Source organism: Rhinolophus sinicus, chromosome 1 (assembly GCF_057876585.1).
Source record: "Rhinolophus sinicus isolate RSI-liver-muscle chromosome 1, RSI-T2T, whole genome shotgun sequence".
Taxonomy (NCBI): domain Eukaryota; kingdom Metazoa; phylum Chordata; class Mammalia; order Chiroptera; family Rhinolophidae; genus Rhinolophus; species Rhinolophus sinicus.
In genome coordinates, this window is record NC_142501.1 from 140078715 (window position 1) to 140096189 (window position 17475).

At 36.8% G+C, this 17475-nt stretch overlaps 1 protein-coding gene and 1 pseudogene across 2 annotated transcripts in view; one reads left to right on the forward strand and one right to left on the reverse strand.

The window, feature by feature from the left end:
* SLC30A9 (solute carrier family 30 member 9) overlaps nucleotides 1–17475 on the reverse strand; it is a 68031-nt gene that overhangs the window by 18416 nt on the left and 32140 nt on the right. For both annotated transcript variants that reach the window (XM_019751918.3, XM_074324618.2), the window contains 4 exons: nucleotides 13680–13747; nucleotides 11397–11499; nucleotides 4999–5054; nucleotides 1467–1602 (listed from right to left, as the gene is read on the reverse strand). In XM_019751918.3, coding sequence (XP_019607477.2) covers nucleotides 1467–1602; nucleotides 4999–5054; nucleotides 11397–11499; nucleotides 13680–13747 — 363 coding nt within the window. The remainder of the gene's footprint in view (nucleotides 1–1466; nucleotides 1603–4998; nucleotides 5055–11396; nucleotides 11500–13679; nucleotides 13748–17475) is intronic.
* Nucleotides 9162–10110, forward strand: LOC109458361 (glycolipid transfer protein pseudogene; annotated as a pseudogene).

Genomic DNA, 17475 nt, shown 5'->3' on the forward strand with positions numbered 1-17475 from the left:
GATCTTGACGGAAACACCTCACATGAAGAAAACGAGATGGATGGTATCTTCATGAGGAAACAGATAAAAGCTTTAAAATTTAATGGCCATCTCACTTTTTAATACTTAGAAGAGATTTTATACATATATAGATAATATATATAAATATATATGCCTATATATAATACATATGTTATATATACAAATATATATATCTATATGTAATATATATATATCAATATATATTGATATATAGGTGTATATATTTTCTACAGAATGTTATACCATGGCCTAAGCTAAATTCATGATATAAAAGATAAAAGAGTTACTTAACTGGCATAAAATTTTTTTGGAAGTTCAAAATGAACACAAAGATTTAAAATCTGGGGTTGTGGATACCAGATGCAGTAAGATCCACATCCACACCCAAGTAAATTCTGAATTTGTTTGGATGCCCAGGACCAAGAGAATCCTTCCTGAATCTTAATTCAAAAGATAAGCAGCTATAAAAAGTAATCAATTTTTTTGGAACACCATTTTCTTTGCAGTCCCAGGACACTACTGAATTAAACAGTCAAGAGAAACTTTAATCCAAGGTACATAGAAAGAGTTAACCTGGTAACACAAATTTTTAAAAAATTTAAATGAAATTCAAACCAAACATCTGTAGAATTTTCAACATTACCTTTTTGGACCAAACACAAAGCAACCGCAGCAGAAACAGACTGGAATTACACCATGAGATGCAGAAGCTAAGAAGGGGTGCTACGTGACCAGTTTGTGCTTGTCAAGGGAGCAATAGTCAGAGTGGTGAAGTGAAGCAGGGTCATCTCCAGTAAGTGCCCATGACAGGAAAAAAAAAATCTTTAAATCTCTACAAAGGCCAGAGGAAACCAGTGCAAAACGACACTGATGCCAGTACTGCAGTACTTTCTTGTCCCCTATCCCTACCCTTCAATGCAGTTAGAAGCAACCTACCGGAAGGAAGTAGGAAATAAGGGTAGAAGCCCTGGATGGGAAAATACAGAATGCTCCCATCCTCCCATTCCTCCAGTGTAGGCTTCCTACCAGGACAAGGGAAAGGAGAAGCTTTAACTTTAAATACAATTCCAACGTGTTACTATCACATGGGACTGGATATTTTAATTACTGACAGATTATTCTTGGGACTAAAAGGGAATAGAAGCCTTCTTGTTCTTTAACAGGAACTACAGAAATTAATGGAACTGACCAATATTTTAACCAAGGAGACAGTGCTTACTAATTGTACCTACAGAGCTGTTCTTGTTCAACATCACTAAATCGTATGGATGTAGAGGTCATGTTCAGATGTTCTAAAAAACACAACTGCAGATACATACCCCTAAATGACACAGTCAAGAAAGTATACGTTAGCCCCATTCTTTAACATCAGTATTACGAAGGCATTCTACTGTGCTTCAACACTATTTTATATTACTTCAAAACTGAGGGGTTGGAAAGATTACCCAGAGAAGGGATTCCATTGGTTGAGGATTAAGCAATCCCATGACTCCATGGTACCACGACAATCCTGCACCCATCATGAAAATACCAACACCACTAATCAGTGAAGCAATGTAGCGCATATTTGAAAATCCGTACCTGAAATATAAAAATTACAGTTACAAGAAATACAAATGATTTCCTTTCAAAATGTTTACTAGGTCAATAAAAATCTTCTCACAGTATTAAGATATTATGGTTTTATATTTAAGTAAAGTGTAAATGCCAAATTCAAATCTAATCAGAAAATCAATATATAAAGTGGAAAAAACTGCAAGATCTTTGGAAATACATAAAAAAAGTAAATATGATTTAATCCAGGTATTTTCTAATCCTTTTTCCATATAGTCTGTTTTCATTTAGTAGTGCTATTTTATTATAAGACTCGGTCTTTATACTATAATGTAATGTAACATAACATAATATAATACTGGGTCTTACATTAATTTTTGCTCCAAAAGACGCATTAGAGCTGATTGTCCGGCTAGGTCTTATTTTCGGGGAAACGGGGTATTACATACTGCAAATGCTGATAAAATTAATCTTTTTAAAAAATGCATTCAGATGTTTAATGAACAGGATAACATTTAAATTTCCTTGTAATGCAGCCAATTGAATTATTTTGGTCTTCTTGTATAGACAATAAATGATTTACATTACCTATAATTTGACGTTGGATACTTGTTGCTGGTTCTGATTAGTTCAACAAACAGTAACTGACTACTATTATTAGGACTAAGAGCTTCCGTTTTTCAGGGAGTTTTATGACAATTTTTTTAAATCTCAATTCTTTTTTAAGCATCTTTGTTTATTATGTGCAATATTTTGTACTGCTGTATATACCAATAAAATACTGAGTATTAAGAAGTTCAAAAATATGACATACTATGATATAAAAAGAATCATTCACCAATAAAAGCATTTCCTGGGAAATTTACCCCCAAATCCAAATTCTATGGTACCCTCTGGCAGATGAAAATTTAAATAAGAATTCTTAATTAAAGTTGATTTTTACATTCTTTTTGCAAACATGTAATCTCGACATAGGGAATTCTTACTTGCTTTATAGATGTGACAATGTTCTACCAGCTTGATTTAGGAGGAAAATTTACTGTCTTCTAAAGTTTCCCCCAAGGTAATATAGGATACACACACACACACACACACACACACACACAAAATAAAATCCTGAAGTAAATTAAGATCTAAATTAAATGGCATGACTTTTAGGAATTTATAGGTTCTTATTGAAAATTTTAATTCTGTAGATCTGCACTGTCCAAAAGAACTCATTAGCCACATAAGACTATTTAAATTTAAATTAATTGAAACTAAATAAAATTTTAAATGTAGTTCAACTGCACTAACCACACTTCAAGTACTCAACAGCTACTTGTGCTAGTAACTATCATATTGGATAGAGTTTGTAGAAAATTCTACTGGGCAGCACTAATGTATAATAGATTATTGAGAAGAAATCTTGAAAAGAAACCTTTGTAACCTAAAATTCTACCCTGTTTTTAGATTTTTGGTGTATAAAACTACTCAGGAAAAAAAAAAGACTTTTTAAGAGAGTAAAATATTGTAATGATATGTAATTAGCAGACGAGAAAGCTAATTTTCTCTATACTAGCTTATTCATAGTTCTAGGACATTCAAAATATGTTATTATTTATAAGAAAACAGTAGTGTCTTGCTTTCAAGTAGAGAGAGGAATTTATATAAAGCACAGAAATAGACTCTTTTACAGAAATAAAAGCACATTTTTTTGGCCTTAAGATTGATCAAATTCTACTACTGAACTATGTTTTAAAAAATGATGCATGTGGAATTCAAGTTTTACCCGGTTATGTTAGAAGAAACAAACAAAAATCTCTGTATCAAATAACTGATATGATTCAAAATAATGTATTCTAAAAGGCACACTGATTTTACAAGTCAATAATTTGAAATATTAACAGAATACTATTTGTAAACCACTGCAGGAGGATTAAAATAAAGTATGGGTTTACTATAAATTATCACTAAGATTTTAGATTGAGTGGCCCATTAGTCTAAATATGGAATATACTTCCTCTGACCAAATAAAACAACTCTAAGATCAAAATATGTGCTGTTTTTAATTATCAAATATGAAAAAAATAAGATCTCTATGCTATGTTACAAAACATAAAAATAATTTAAACTCCATTTTCAAATTATGAGGTGTGATCAAAGTGAATGTTTAAGTTTTTAAAAATTATAGTAAAAGACACACTGCCATTAATCACCCTCAATATACTCCGTCTCGTTTCAAACACACTTATCCCACGTTCTTGCACTTTCTGAAGCAGTTCTGGAAATCCTCTTTTGTGATTTTCTTTACTGTGTTTTCCCAAAAGTAAGACCTAGCCGGACCATCAGCTCTAATGCATCTTTTGGAGCAAAAATTAATGTAAGACCCAGTCTTAAATTATATTATGTAATATAAGCAGTCTTATATTATATAAGACCCCCGGGTCTCATATTAATTTTTGCTCCAAAACACGCATTAGAGCTGATGGTCCGGCGAGGTCTTGCTTTCGGAGAAACATGGTAGTTGCGCTGTCATGGCTGCCTCCATGTCCTGAATGATTCTGACTTTAGGGAAAAGCCAGAAGTCGCACAGTGCCAGATCTGGTGAATAAGGTGCATGAAGACACACTGTAATATTTTTATTTGACAGAAATTGCCGCCTACCAGAAGCAATGCATGACATGGAGCATTGTCATGATGGACGATGATGTACAGCACACTTTAAAACACAGCTTCTCTCAACCGTAGCTCACACCCGACTGACTGCACTGAACCAGTTGAAACTTGTCACACACTGTTACTAAGGTTCGAGGCAACACTTCTTGTATTGATGATCCCTGTCTTTCCATTGGATGGCAGCAGAATTCACCCGTATTTCTTCATCACAATGGAAATGCTTCGTGTCACACATCGCTTCTGGTACCGCAATTTCTGTCAAATAAAAACATTATGGTGTGTCCTCATGCACCTTATTCACCAGATCTGGCACCGTGTGACTTCTGGTTCTGCCCCAAAGTCAAAATGACCATGAAAAGTAAATGTTTTGAATTGGTTCAGGACATCAAGGCAGCCACTACAGCGCCACTAAAGATGCTCATGAAGAGGACTTCCAGAGCTGCTTCAGGAAATGGCCAAGAATGATGGGATAAGTGTGTTTAAAGCAAGGGGGAGTATATTGAGGGGAATTAATGGCAATGTGTCTTTTACTGCAATAAATTCTTTTACAGTTAAACATTCATTATAGTTTTTAATCACACCTTGTGTACCTTAAATTTACTTCGATGCAGCAGTGAGTCCTACATTTGAGATACTTCAGTGGAACAAATTACCAAATCTTTAATATGAAACTACAGACATAGGAACACAGATTTCTAAAAGTCAGTGGCTTTTATTTCAATGACTTGCCACCAAAACAAACAAAAATAAAAGTAATGTACTTACGGATGAGTAGGATCTGGTGTTTGAACAGACTTACTGATGCCCAGTGCTAGTAAACCCTTTGAAGAAGGAAAAAGGTAAATAATCATTAGCAAGATAGGGAGTATAATGTGGTAAAAACTAATCTAGAGAGTACAATCTGACAATGACAAAGAAACAACATACGCATGTCCAACAGCCCAGCAATTCTGGTTTCTAATACTTAACCTGAGAGAAATAAAGATGAATCCAAGGGGTTCAAAACACCATTGCTTGTAAAGATGAAAAATGTGAAAGCTACCTAAAAATCCATTATGGAGGAATGGCAAAACAAATGATGGTATAGCCAAACCACAAATTACTTCTACAATAGTTTAAAAGAATGGAGATGAAATAGAGCTATCTGTGCTGACAGGCTAAAAGCTCCTAGACAAACCTAAGTGTAAGGGGGAAAAGAAAGTTTAGGAGCAGTATGTACAGCAGAACTTATGTTTTGTAGTTTTTGTGAACTACATACAATGTAAAGCACAGGAAAAGGTCTAGAAGAATGCATATTTGTATTTAGCTATATTTATACCTTTGAGGAGGGAAGTAGGATTAGGGTGGTCTGTAATATCTGATTTTTTATACGAAGAATAATTTGTATAGCACCAACTTAATACTTTATGGGACTCTACTGGGGCTTTTAGTCATGGCGTCCTCCTTCTCTGGCCACAGGATGGGCACATGTCCCAGACTGAACCAACCACAGTGTCTCTTCCTTTTTCTTTCTTTCTTTCTCTCTCTCTCTTTTTTTTTTTTAGATTTTATTGGGGACGGGGAACAGGACTTTATTGGGGAACAGTGTGTACTTCCAGGACTTTTTTTTTCTAAGTTGTTGTCCTTTTGGTCTTAGTTGTGGAGGGCGCAGCTCAGCTCCAGGTCCAGTTGCCATTGCTAGTTGCAAGGGGCGCAGCCCACCATTCCTTGCGGGAGTCGAACCGGCAACTTGTGGTTGAGAGGACGCGCTCCAACCAACTGAGCCATCCGGGAGCTCAGCGGCAGCTCAGCGCAAGGTACAGTGTTCAATCTTAATTGCAGGGGGCGGAGGCCCACCATCCCTTGCAGGACTTGAGGAATTGAACCGGCAACTTTGTGGTTGACAGCCCACTGGCCCATGTGGGAATCAAACCGGCAGCCTTTGGCGTTAGGAGCACGGAGCCACCTTTTTCTTAAGAATGCCTTTTAATAAGTTTTTAATTTTGATCAAGTTTAATTTGTAATTTCTTTCTTTTATGATTTTATTTCTGTGTCCTGTTTAAGAAATCTCTGTCTACCCAAAGGTCTAGAAGCCATTCTCCTAGGTTTTCTTCTAGAATCCTCATAGTTTTTGCTGTTACATTTGGGCCTATGACCACCTCAAATTTGTATATGGTCTGGGGGAGAGGATCAAGGTCCTTTTTTTTCCCCACAAGAATATCCAATTTTTCCAGCACCATTTGTTGAAGAGTGTTTCCTTTATTGAGTTGCTTTGGTGCTTTTGTCAAAAATCAACTGACCACATAACTGTGATTCTGTTGCTGGATCCTCTATTCATTTCCATTGATGTTAATCCTTTGGCCAATATCTCACTGTCTTAATTACTGTAGCTTTATGAAACTGTTTGAAGTACTCCAAACTGCTTTTTTTCCTTTTTCTTCATGATTGCTTTGAATACTCTGGGTTCTTTGCATTTCCATTTAATTTTAGAATTTATTCAATTTGTTGATTTCTACTTGATAAGTCTGCTGGGGTAATGATTGGGGTTGTAGTAAATCCACAGATCAATTTAGGGAGTTGTGGCATATGAACACACCATGTTATCCAATTCATGGACACAGTATCACATATCTCTCCATTTCTTTAGGTCTCCTTTAATTTCTCCCAGTCACATTTTAAGTTTTCAGTGTAAAGGTCTTACACATCTTTTGTTACAGTTACTATTTAGTATTATTTGGCATTATTGTAAACAGAATTTATTAAAAATTGCATTCTCCATTTGTTTGCTGACAGTAAAAATGCAACTGATTTTTGCATATTAGCTTTTCATACCTACTGAATGTTAAACTAACCTTATATTCCTAGCATAATACTCACCTGATTATGACATATTATCATTTTTATATATTTGCTAGATTCAATTAGATTCCATGAGGGATACTGGTCTGTATTTTTCTTTCTTTTAACATCATTTCAAGGTTTTGGTATCAGGGTTATGCTGGCCTTATTACAAGAGCTGAAAAGCCTTTCCTTTTTCTCTATCCTTAAAAGTCTGTGTATTATTGGTATTATTTCTTCCTTCGATGTTTGATAGTATCCTCTTGATACTGTCCCATAAGTCACTGAGGCTCCCTTCATTTCTTTCAGTCATTTTTCCTCAGTATGACTATTTTCTTCTACTATATATTTAAGTTCACTGATCGTTTTTCCATGTCTAATCTGCTCTTAACTCTAATTTTTCATATCAGATATATTTTCCAGCTCTACAAGCTCCATTTAGTTCTTTTTTTATATCTTCCATTTCTCTTGTTAAGATATTCATGTTTTCCTTTCAACACATGAATGTAGTTGTAATAACCCTTTAACATCCTTGTCTGCTAATTCTATCATATGCCAATTGAGTCTGTTTCTATTGACTGATTTTTCTCCTGGTTAGAGGTCAAATTTTCTGCTTCTTGGCTGTCTAGTACGTTTTTTTGTGTGTTTTTTAATTAAATGCTGAACACTGTGAACATTATACTGAGTGTCCGGATTTTGTTGTCTTCCTTATAGAGTGTGGGGCTTTGTTTTGGCAGGTTATTTATTGAGTTACCTGCAGATCAGCTTTTAGAACATTGTTAGGGGGGTTTTAGAATAGCCTTTGCACCAAAGATAATTTAACCCTCTACTAAGTTTTGACCCTTCTATTGGCCTGGGTTATTGATGAGTACTCTATTTCAAATGGTCAGAACTAGATGTATCCCAGCCCTGAGTGAGTGCTCTAGGAATTACTCGGCTTAATGCTCCCTGCTGGTTCTTTGCCCAGACTCAAGGGGCTTTACCCTGCACATATATAACTTAACTCTCAACAAAGCCTCAACTCAAGGAAAACCCTATGTAGACTTCCTTAGCTTTCTGTCTGCCTAGTTCCCTCCTCTGTGGAACTCTGCCTTGTTATTTCTAGCCTCCTCAGATTCACTAAACTCTAATTTCTGCTTTCTCAATTTAATAAGACCATTATCTCCACTCTGTTCCACTATCCCAAATGTGCCTCCAAGCAAAAATCCAGAGAGATCATAGAGTTCAACTTATTGGTTTTCTTTCTCTCAGTGATCATGGTCTTGTATGGCTATGTCCAACGTTTGAAAACATTGTTTCATATATTTTGTCTAGTTTTTTAGTTTTTACAGCAAAAGACTAAGTCTGGTCCCCATTAGTCCATGGTGGCTAGAAACAGAAGTTCTTTACGTAATGTTTTGCAATTTGATTTTTTTTTTACTCAAATTAACATGTTATTATTCCAGATCAGTACATAGTTATATTTGTCACATTCCCTTAAACCCCTGAATAGTATTTCAAAGTACAGACACTGAAAAACTGTCTTCAATGTTTTAAATAACAATTAATAAGGAAATTAATCATCTGTACATATCTCCTTGTCCATATGTACAAATATTTTTGCATTTTCACTTTCTTAAGTTCTGATAAGCTTTCAACAAAATTGGTACTATGCATTATGTGTCTCTTCTCACCCCTTCTCCACTCCACAACCGACTGGGAAAGTATTTTATCGACAGCATTAAGTATTTACTCTGTACAATTTTAATTCAAGGGGAAGATTTATTAGTATTGATAGCAAATGTTTTACTTCTTTCCTTACTTTTGCAAAGGGTTTTAATCCATTTGTCAATGAGTTAGGCAAGTTCTCAGGTTTAATTTTTAACTAAGATTGTTCTCTCTACTCCTTACAATTTTATTTTTAACCTTGTCTTAAATATTCTTATTGAATCTATCATCTTTTACTGTAAGCTCTCCCTAATTTGTTCTTACATAACAGTAGTATAAAAAAATAAATACTGAAAAGGCATTCTCTTAATACACCCCATTCTTTAAAATGTGAACTAGCGCACAGCTACGTGGGCGCATCGGAAGCTGAAGTGGCAACACTGACGTCCCGATCCCGCGGGGTTGGGGGTGGGGGTAGGGCTCCACAGTGACAGCCCCAGTGCTGACCGCTGTGGTCGGGGGATGGGGGTCCCTGGCGTGGTGGCCCCGTGGGGCTGGCTGGGGCATCACCGCGGGCCTCGACCCCAAAATGGCACTGCTGGAGGAACACCAGCTGAAGCCATTCGCCACGGACAAGCAGATGGAAACCGGGCGCTTCCTTGAGGCAGTGTCCCACCTGCTGTCCTTCTATTGCCCCGGGCCCCCAGTGTTTACTCCCATCAAGACGGACATATGTGCCAACATCACAAAAATCAAAGCTGCGTATGACACCAACCCGGCCAAGTTCCAGACCCTGCGGAACATCCCACAAGTAGAGAAGGAAATGTATGGAGCAGAGTGGCCCAAGGTGGGGGCCACGCTGGCACTGATGTGGCTGAAAAGAGGCCTCCACTTCATCCAGGTCTTGCTCCAGAGCATCTGTGATGCGGAGCGGGACGAGAACCACCTCAACCACATCCGCGACAACGCTACCAAGGCCTACGAGACCACCCTCAGAAGTACCATGGCTGCTCGTGCAGAAGACCTTCGGGGCAGCGCGGTACGCGGCACCCAATAATTTCCTGAAGGCGCTCTCTAAGGGCCAGAACGTGACAGGAGTGCCTGGAGAAGATCCGCCTCTTCCTGGTCAACTACACGGCCACCACCAACGTCATCTATGAGACGTACACCAATTTGAACGCCGAGCTCAACTACAAGGTGCAGGAGTACCCAGTGGTGGGAACGCCCAGGCCAACCGCCCCCGACATGCGGCCACTTCCAGAAACAGACAAACCTGAATCACGGTGAATCAAGCTGGCGACACCCCCCCCACACACACACACCTGAGCGGCCCAGAGTCTCACCAGGGTCTGCAGGAATCTGCTTCAGTGTTTTAAAAGTCATTTTTGGGGTCTATCCTAACGGAGCAATAAATAATGATCCCACTTCCGAATCGCCTCTGAATTTAACAACAGCACAGACTGGCTTCATTTCAGTGCGGTAAAAATCAATGCTTTTAATAAATCAACTCCTAGGGTTTTTTTGTCTCCCCTCTCCCCGATGTGGAGCATGACTCTGGGGGAGCCATGTCATACACCTCTCTTTAAAAATAAGCACTGTGTCCTGAGGACCTGGTTCAGTGATGTCGTGGGTATTTTAAGTACCAGAGGAGTCTGATTTTAAACATTTTTAAAAAGCAATCTGGTGTGTGTTCTCATGTGGTGCACTGCCGGCCTGACAGCACTATCACCACAGAGCCTGCTCTTTCTTATTGTCTCTTCCCAGTTTGTTTTGTTTTGTAGCTGAAAACAAGCAGCAAGCCTCTGATGACCATGACCAAGGGGATTTTATTTTAAAGCTATCAGGCACAAATAATTGACCAGAGATGACGACTGTATTTCAATTCTTCCGCATAGTTATTTTCTTCAGAGACAGCTTTTCCAACCTAAGAAACTACGTATCATGTGTATTTTCTCAAGAAGGAGACAATAAATCCTTCTAGAGTCTGAGACTGATGGAAACACCTAACTGCCTTAATTGTCCTTCCTGGTGCTAAAAAGAGCTGTATTCTTTAAAGTGTTGGGGTGAACAGAGGAACCCCCAAAGAAATAATATGTGTTAAAAACCCAATGAGAAACAACTGGTGATTTTTATGCAGAAACAAAATAATTCTTAATAAATAAATCTCTATTTTATAGGAATCAAAAAAATGTGAAATAACACAAATAGAAAGTTTTATTGTGTTCTTTAAAAAGGCTTAGGTTTGTAGTATACAAAATTTGAATCAAAGAATATATTTTAATTTTATAAAAATCTTCATTTGCAAATTCAGGAAAGGAATTCAAAATACTATTCTAATGTGAAAATTGTCTTAATCAATCACATGTGTCTAGCTTGTATCATTATTCAAAAAACTTAAATTCACAGTCATAAGAACTCATATTCAGAGATCAAATTTCCACCTAATGTAAGAATCTCTTCTACAAAAGCTTCTGCCCAAACACTTAGTGACTGATAATCTTATACTTCATATTCCACTGCTGGAAGTTCTTAAAGCCTAACAACCTGCTTTAAAAGACTATGATCATATTTCTATGTACTTCATCATTCAAAAGTAAAACATTTTTTTTCTTCCACATGCCAACTATAGGAATTACTCAGTTTTTAAACAGGCTCACTTTTAGATTAAAATTAGTAAGAAAAAAGCTTTAACCCCTCACCTGATTACAAGTATCAGATAAAGAGTGTATAGCTTCGGAGAACATACTTGCTGAACCCGTATAAATCCAAGCAAGAAATTTAAAGAAGCAATTTAATCCATTGCTAGGAGAGAAAGAGAAAACAATTTAGCATTGGTTTGGACAAAAATTTCCACGAAAAGCTTATTTAATTGACTATATATACCTATATATTAGATTCTGTTCAAACTAAATTAAAAAGAAGCCCTAGCCTTCAAGAACTTATGTTTTAGGTAGAAAAAGGGTACAAATTTGAAAAATACAGATTATGGTATCATTAAATACTCAAATGAAGAGGCATGATGTATGTAAGTAAATTAAGTGCATTTTGTGAATTGATGAGAAATTCATTTGGACAAAATGAAATTAGAAAGGAAATTACGTGTCTTAGGTAGGTAAAAGAAGATCTGTTCGTGACATTGTCCAGTAGACCAGTGTGAAAGGCAAGACTTTGGTGAAAGTCTGTTTACTGAAATAGGCAGATGCCAGAGGTGAAGACAAATCTAGACCAAGCAGTCTCTGGGTCATACTAGAAGACCATCGATGCTAAAATAAATACGATTAGCTCTGAGCGAGCCAGTTGCTCTGATTCCAACAGTAATGACTAGTATGATTTATCTCAAACACTATGTTTTACCATGTTTTATTATAACTCCATTATATAAATATTAACAAATATTAACATCCTCATTTTATAAATGAGGAAACTGTACATCCCCTTCCAGCTACCCTTTTCCCCGTCCTCCACTTCAGATGTCTTGAATGAAATCCTACCTGCTCTTGCTGTCTGTTTTCCTCACTTTGTACCGTCTTCAATATACTAAACAATGGCTCCTACCTCCAAGAGCTCGTTAGATTGTTCTTATCAATACTACCAATCGTCTCTTGCTATTAAGTTCCTAGAAATATTTTAATATTTTCCTTAATCTCACAGAAGCATTTGCCACTATTTTCTTAAAACACTGTCTTCCTTGGCTTCCCCTGATACTCTTAGTTTTCTTCCTACCTTCCTCCTTATTTTTCCTCAGTCTCCGCTGCAGGCTCTTTTTCTTCCACCCATTTCTTCAATGTTAGCATTCTTCCAGGTTTTTTCCTGAGGGCTTTCTCTTCCTCACACTATATACATTCTCCACATGATCCTAACTATGCCTCTGGCTTTAATTACCATCTGTATACTAGTAACTCTCAGCTCTAAATCTCTACTCCAGATCTCCCTCCTGAGCTTCAGATCAATATATAGTAACAGTAAGTATGAAGGACATGTTATGTACCAGGTACTATACTAAGCAGCTTACATAAATTCCATCCATTCCTCTGATGAAGAAAACTTTCAATTGCTAACCCCAGTTTTACTCACAGAAACAATTAATCCTGTTGACCAACTCCACTTGGGTGCCTACAGGAAACTCAAAATCAAAAATGAACTCATCATTCCCTTTGCTCCCACCCTGCCGTGCCTTCGAGTGTTCCTTCTCTCAATGATGGTACAGTATCTATCCAATTGTCCAGTAACCGAGGCAAATCCTTTTCCGTACTTCCTAAATACTTGTTGAACCTAATGTGTCTCCCCATCCCTACCACCACTGTCCTACGTTAGTGCATCATCATCTGTTTTCTGTCTTGTTACAAATGACTTCCTCTAGTCTAGTGCCCCTCCAATCCTTGACGGTAAGAATTTTATAGTTCTAGACCCTATCACAATTCCTGAGACTGTAATATATATATTTTGGAAATAAAAGAACAAACTAATGAATCATGGAATTAATGCATTTAAACATTTTAAAATAAATTATTCAAAAAAACGGAAAAAAGTAAACGAAACAACAGGAATCAAGATGACAGAGGGAAAAAGATGGCAAAAACATCAATTATGCTCTACAAAAGTAAGTGGGAGAAAAATAAGAGTGCAGATACACTTCAGTAGCTGTAGCCCAGCATGATTTAATTATGCTAAAAATAACCTTGACTAATTCAACTTTTTAAAAAAGACTTCTATCAACTTCAAAGAAAATAAGACAGAATTTTCAAATAGCAACTGTTCTTAGATCTTAACCATATCAAAAATATGTATATACAACACAAGCATGGGTATCCATATGGCTTCTATCCCCATCAATTTACTGACAAAAACAGACTTTTTCAACTTACTCCTAAAACAATAAAGATCTCTCTTTATTAGATACCAAGTAATAAATGCATATATTCCAGAATATACACATAAAATAATGCATTTCTATTTTCAAAGGTTTCTTTTTCAGTACTTACATGCAAATGGCAACCATCACCACTTTTCCTGGCCCCTTAAGAAAAACTGATGTCATTCTGGAACGTGGCTATGAAAAAACAAAACAAAACAAAAAACTTTAATCTCTGAAATTTCCCAGAGAAGCATTTTAACACTTATTAGTGACTCTAACACACCAGAAAATATCTCCTCTATCAATACCTCCAAACAACTCGGTTTACTTATTTAATTCTTTTTCTCCAGAATTTCCTCAATAAGTGGGAAGATGGAAATTCAAAGTGCATCTGGGTCTTTTTCCAGAGCCTTAATTGTTTATTTTGTTTCCTTGTAATTCATCTCCTGCTTACTTCCAGAAAGGATATGAGTTGGTTACATAAAAACCAGGGATAAAGTGATAAAAATGTATTGAATTAAAATCAACTCAAATTTTTCCATTCTTCCAAGAAACGTCTTAACTTTTAAACAAGGAGCAACCAAAGCCAACAAGTTTACTGCTCTAATTTAACTTCTGACTGTTCTCTAAAGATCAAAGACCTCAAGTGATAATCATGTGTTTAATTCCAAAACAGAAGGAAATAAAATAAGTAGAGAAACATATTCAGGGACAATATTTTTCTTGAGTTAAATGTTCTTTTGCTGGTTCCTTGAATATATACTTTCTGTTCCCCTGCTCTTTCTTCTCCCTGGAAGACTAGGATCTTTCATTGCAATCTGTCCAAGTTTTACCCATCCTCTTCCATGTCTGGCTGAGTGTCACCTCTGTATGTAAAGCCTTCCCTGGTCCCCCACTGAGAATACTCACTCTGCTACACATTAAGTCTTGCACTTTACATTTCTATTAAAGCATATTCTGCCTTATGTTATTTATTCAAGAAATATTTATTGTGCAGCTACTCTATGCCTGGCAAAGCTCTAGATGCTGAGGTATGCTGAGGCAGGACAGTAAATAAAACAAGAGTCCCTACATTCAGTCTAGTACAGAAGATAGATGACAAATCCATAAACAAATACATAATGTAAGAGAGTGATAAATATAATAAAGTAACATGGAAAACTGAGAGAATAATGCAGGGCAGACATATGGTGGAAAGGATTATTTTAGCTCTAGTAGTCAGGGAAAGCAGTGCAATGATGAGAAGGAGGCAACCATGAAAAAATCTGGAAGAATGTTTCAGGCAGAATATATATATAAAGCATTCAAAACTCTGAAACAGAAATAAGTTTGGTGTGTAGAAAGGACAAAATTAAGGCCGCTGTGGCTAAAGCACAGATAGCAGGGGAAATGGTAGGAGTTGAGGCCAGAAATTAAGGCAGGGGCCATGTTCCACAGGACTTTGTAGACTCTGGTAAAGAGTATAAATCTTATTCCAATGGCAAAAGAAGCCACTGGATGATTTTAAGCAGATCCTTGACACAGTGTGATTTATGTTTGAAAAAGCTGAGCTCAATTAGGAGGGTAGTCAAGGTAAGAGATGGTGATGGTTTAGACTAAGGTTTCAATAAGGGACATGGTGAGAAGCCGTCATACTAGGTATCTGTTTGAAGAAAATGTCAGTGAGACTTGCTAATGGATTTCAATGAAAAAAGGGCCTATAGTAAATCTCTAACATTTAAAGGGTGAAGAAAAAAGCAGGGTCTTTTACAAAGGCGACAGATGAGGAGGAAGAATTAATAAAGAAAGAGAAAAATTAGAACAAAGTTTGTCTTGGGCTTCTAGAGAACGAGGGATTCCAAGAAAAAGGAATACTTGGTACTGGTGGCAGGCAATTGACTTCTTTATTGTAAACTATAAATGCTAACCATGGCTCTAGATTTCTGAGTTCTACTGTTTACTGATAAACACAAAACAGAGTGTGTGTGTTTTATTATGAGAATATGCCATATCCTTAGGTTGAGTAGAGAGAAAAAAAATCAATGAAATTATTATAGGAACAGCAGGAAATGAATATCAAATAAATGAAAACATGAGGCTTAAAGTGGAAGATGAAAAAGATTTCTTTAGAAAAAAGGCCTGAGAAGTTACAGGATAAACAAGACAGATAGGGGAGAGAAATGAGATCTTTAAAACCAGAATAGAATGTCTTAATAAGAAAAAGGATTCACTGAGCTCAAACTGCTCTGATAAAGAAGGCTGTAGAAAAGGTGAGACTATGTTGGTGGTAATTAAGTCAGAAATAGTGAAAGGTCCAAGGAAATCTAGCAGAAAGAGAAGCAAAATCTGGAAAAGCAAGAGAGCCACAAGGAGAGGAGATTCACAACCCTCTAGGGAAAGCATCCTGTTACAGCCACCCATAAATTCCACAATAAAAGCAACTGGAGAACTACCCCTTAAAGTCAGAATGCCCAACATGTTAGTAATTAACGAACTGGACAATAAGCGTATCAAATATCTATTTTTCTATTTTTGTATATATTTGAAAATTTTCACAATAAACAAGTTTTTTTAGTACTGGAACAAAAATAGAAAATTTGGAGAGATTTCTGAGGACTACTGAGAAAATCAGCATAAACTACTCAAAGCACTACTGGTATATTTCAAAGTGATACTATCATTGCAAGTATAGATAAACGTACTTCCAATGCTCTGAAGAACTAGCCCCAGAAATTCACAGCATTAAGATTCTAAGGGAAGGCACAGTGAAGTGGAAATGTATGAAAGGGACAATGAGAAATCAGGTGTTGGTGGGCTGGATGTCATTCTGATGAGAGAAGGATTTTGGCAGAACACAGTTCGTGTATCTCACTATTGGAGTTCCCACAAGACGAAGAAGAATATAACAGAAGAACAAGTGTCTCCAAAAGGAAAAAAGAAGTAAAAATAAAGAAGGCATTTAATTCCAGTAAACAGGACTAGCCCCACATGTTTTAGAGAAGAAAAGCAACCATCTTTAGTAGGAGAGCAAGTGTTCCTAAAAGCAACATGGGAACAGTAGAGGAAAATTAAAAACTCAAGTCCCATCCTATTACTACAAAAAAGGGTGTAATAGAAAGAAATTCTATTCAAAACCTGAAACATTTCAAGGCTGACAAGTATTAATCTACAAAAGGCTTCTAGTGACACAGATTACAGAAGCCATAGGTACTATTCAAAAATCTGGTGAGGATGAGCTTTCCTGTGAAAGACATACAAGGCCAGGAAGGCATAAATCTTCACAAAAGGCGGGTCTCACCAGCCTAACTTGTATCATAGCAAGGTGCAGTGGCAGCAGCTGTCACAGTACAGAAGTAAAAATGCTGGTTCACAGGACATATTAAGTCTTTCCCGCTGAAGAGAGTGTAGCCTTTGGGTGCCAGAAACACAAGGCTCAAAGGGGAAATGGAAATGAAGAAGTTCTAAATATAATGAATGGGAAAGAAAAGCATTTCAAATAAGGTATGACCAGGCTTGTCATCATTGACAATTTTTAAATTTTGCAAGAAGGGAGCAATGTCTCAAACATAACTCAGAAGGAAGGAAACAATTGGCACGGTTAGCCTCGTCTCCAGGTATGACACTCACTTCTTGGTAGAACATACCTCCCAGCTAAGTTTAAATGCAAAGTTGACTCTGGGCATGACTACTTGGCACCTTGGTGGTTGGTGCTGGTGACTTTGCTAAGAGCCATTTCAGTGGAGTGGTAGGGACGAAAGCCCAACTGAAGAGAATTCAGGAGAGAATAAGAGGCGAGAGAGTAAAGATGAACTTTCTCTACTGGTCCCAACATTAATTTCTAGTAGGAAGGAAAACAGAGTATTTTGGCACACATGTAAGTAAGTAGCTAGTAAATTTGGTGATGGGAAGTGAGGTACTTTTTATCAGGTTACATCTCTTTTATC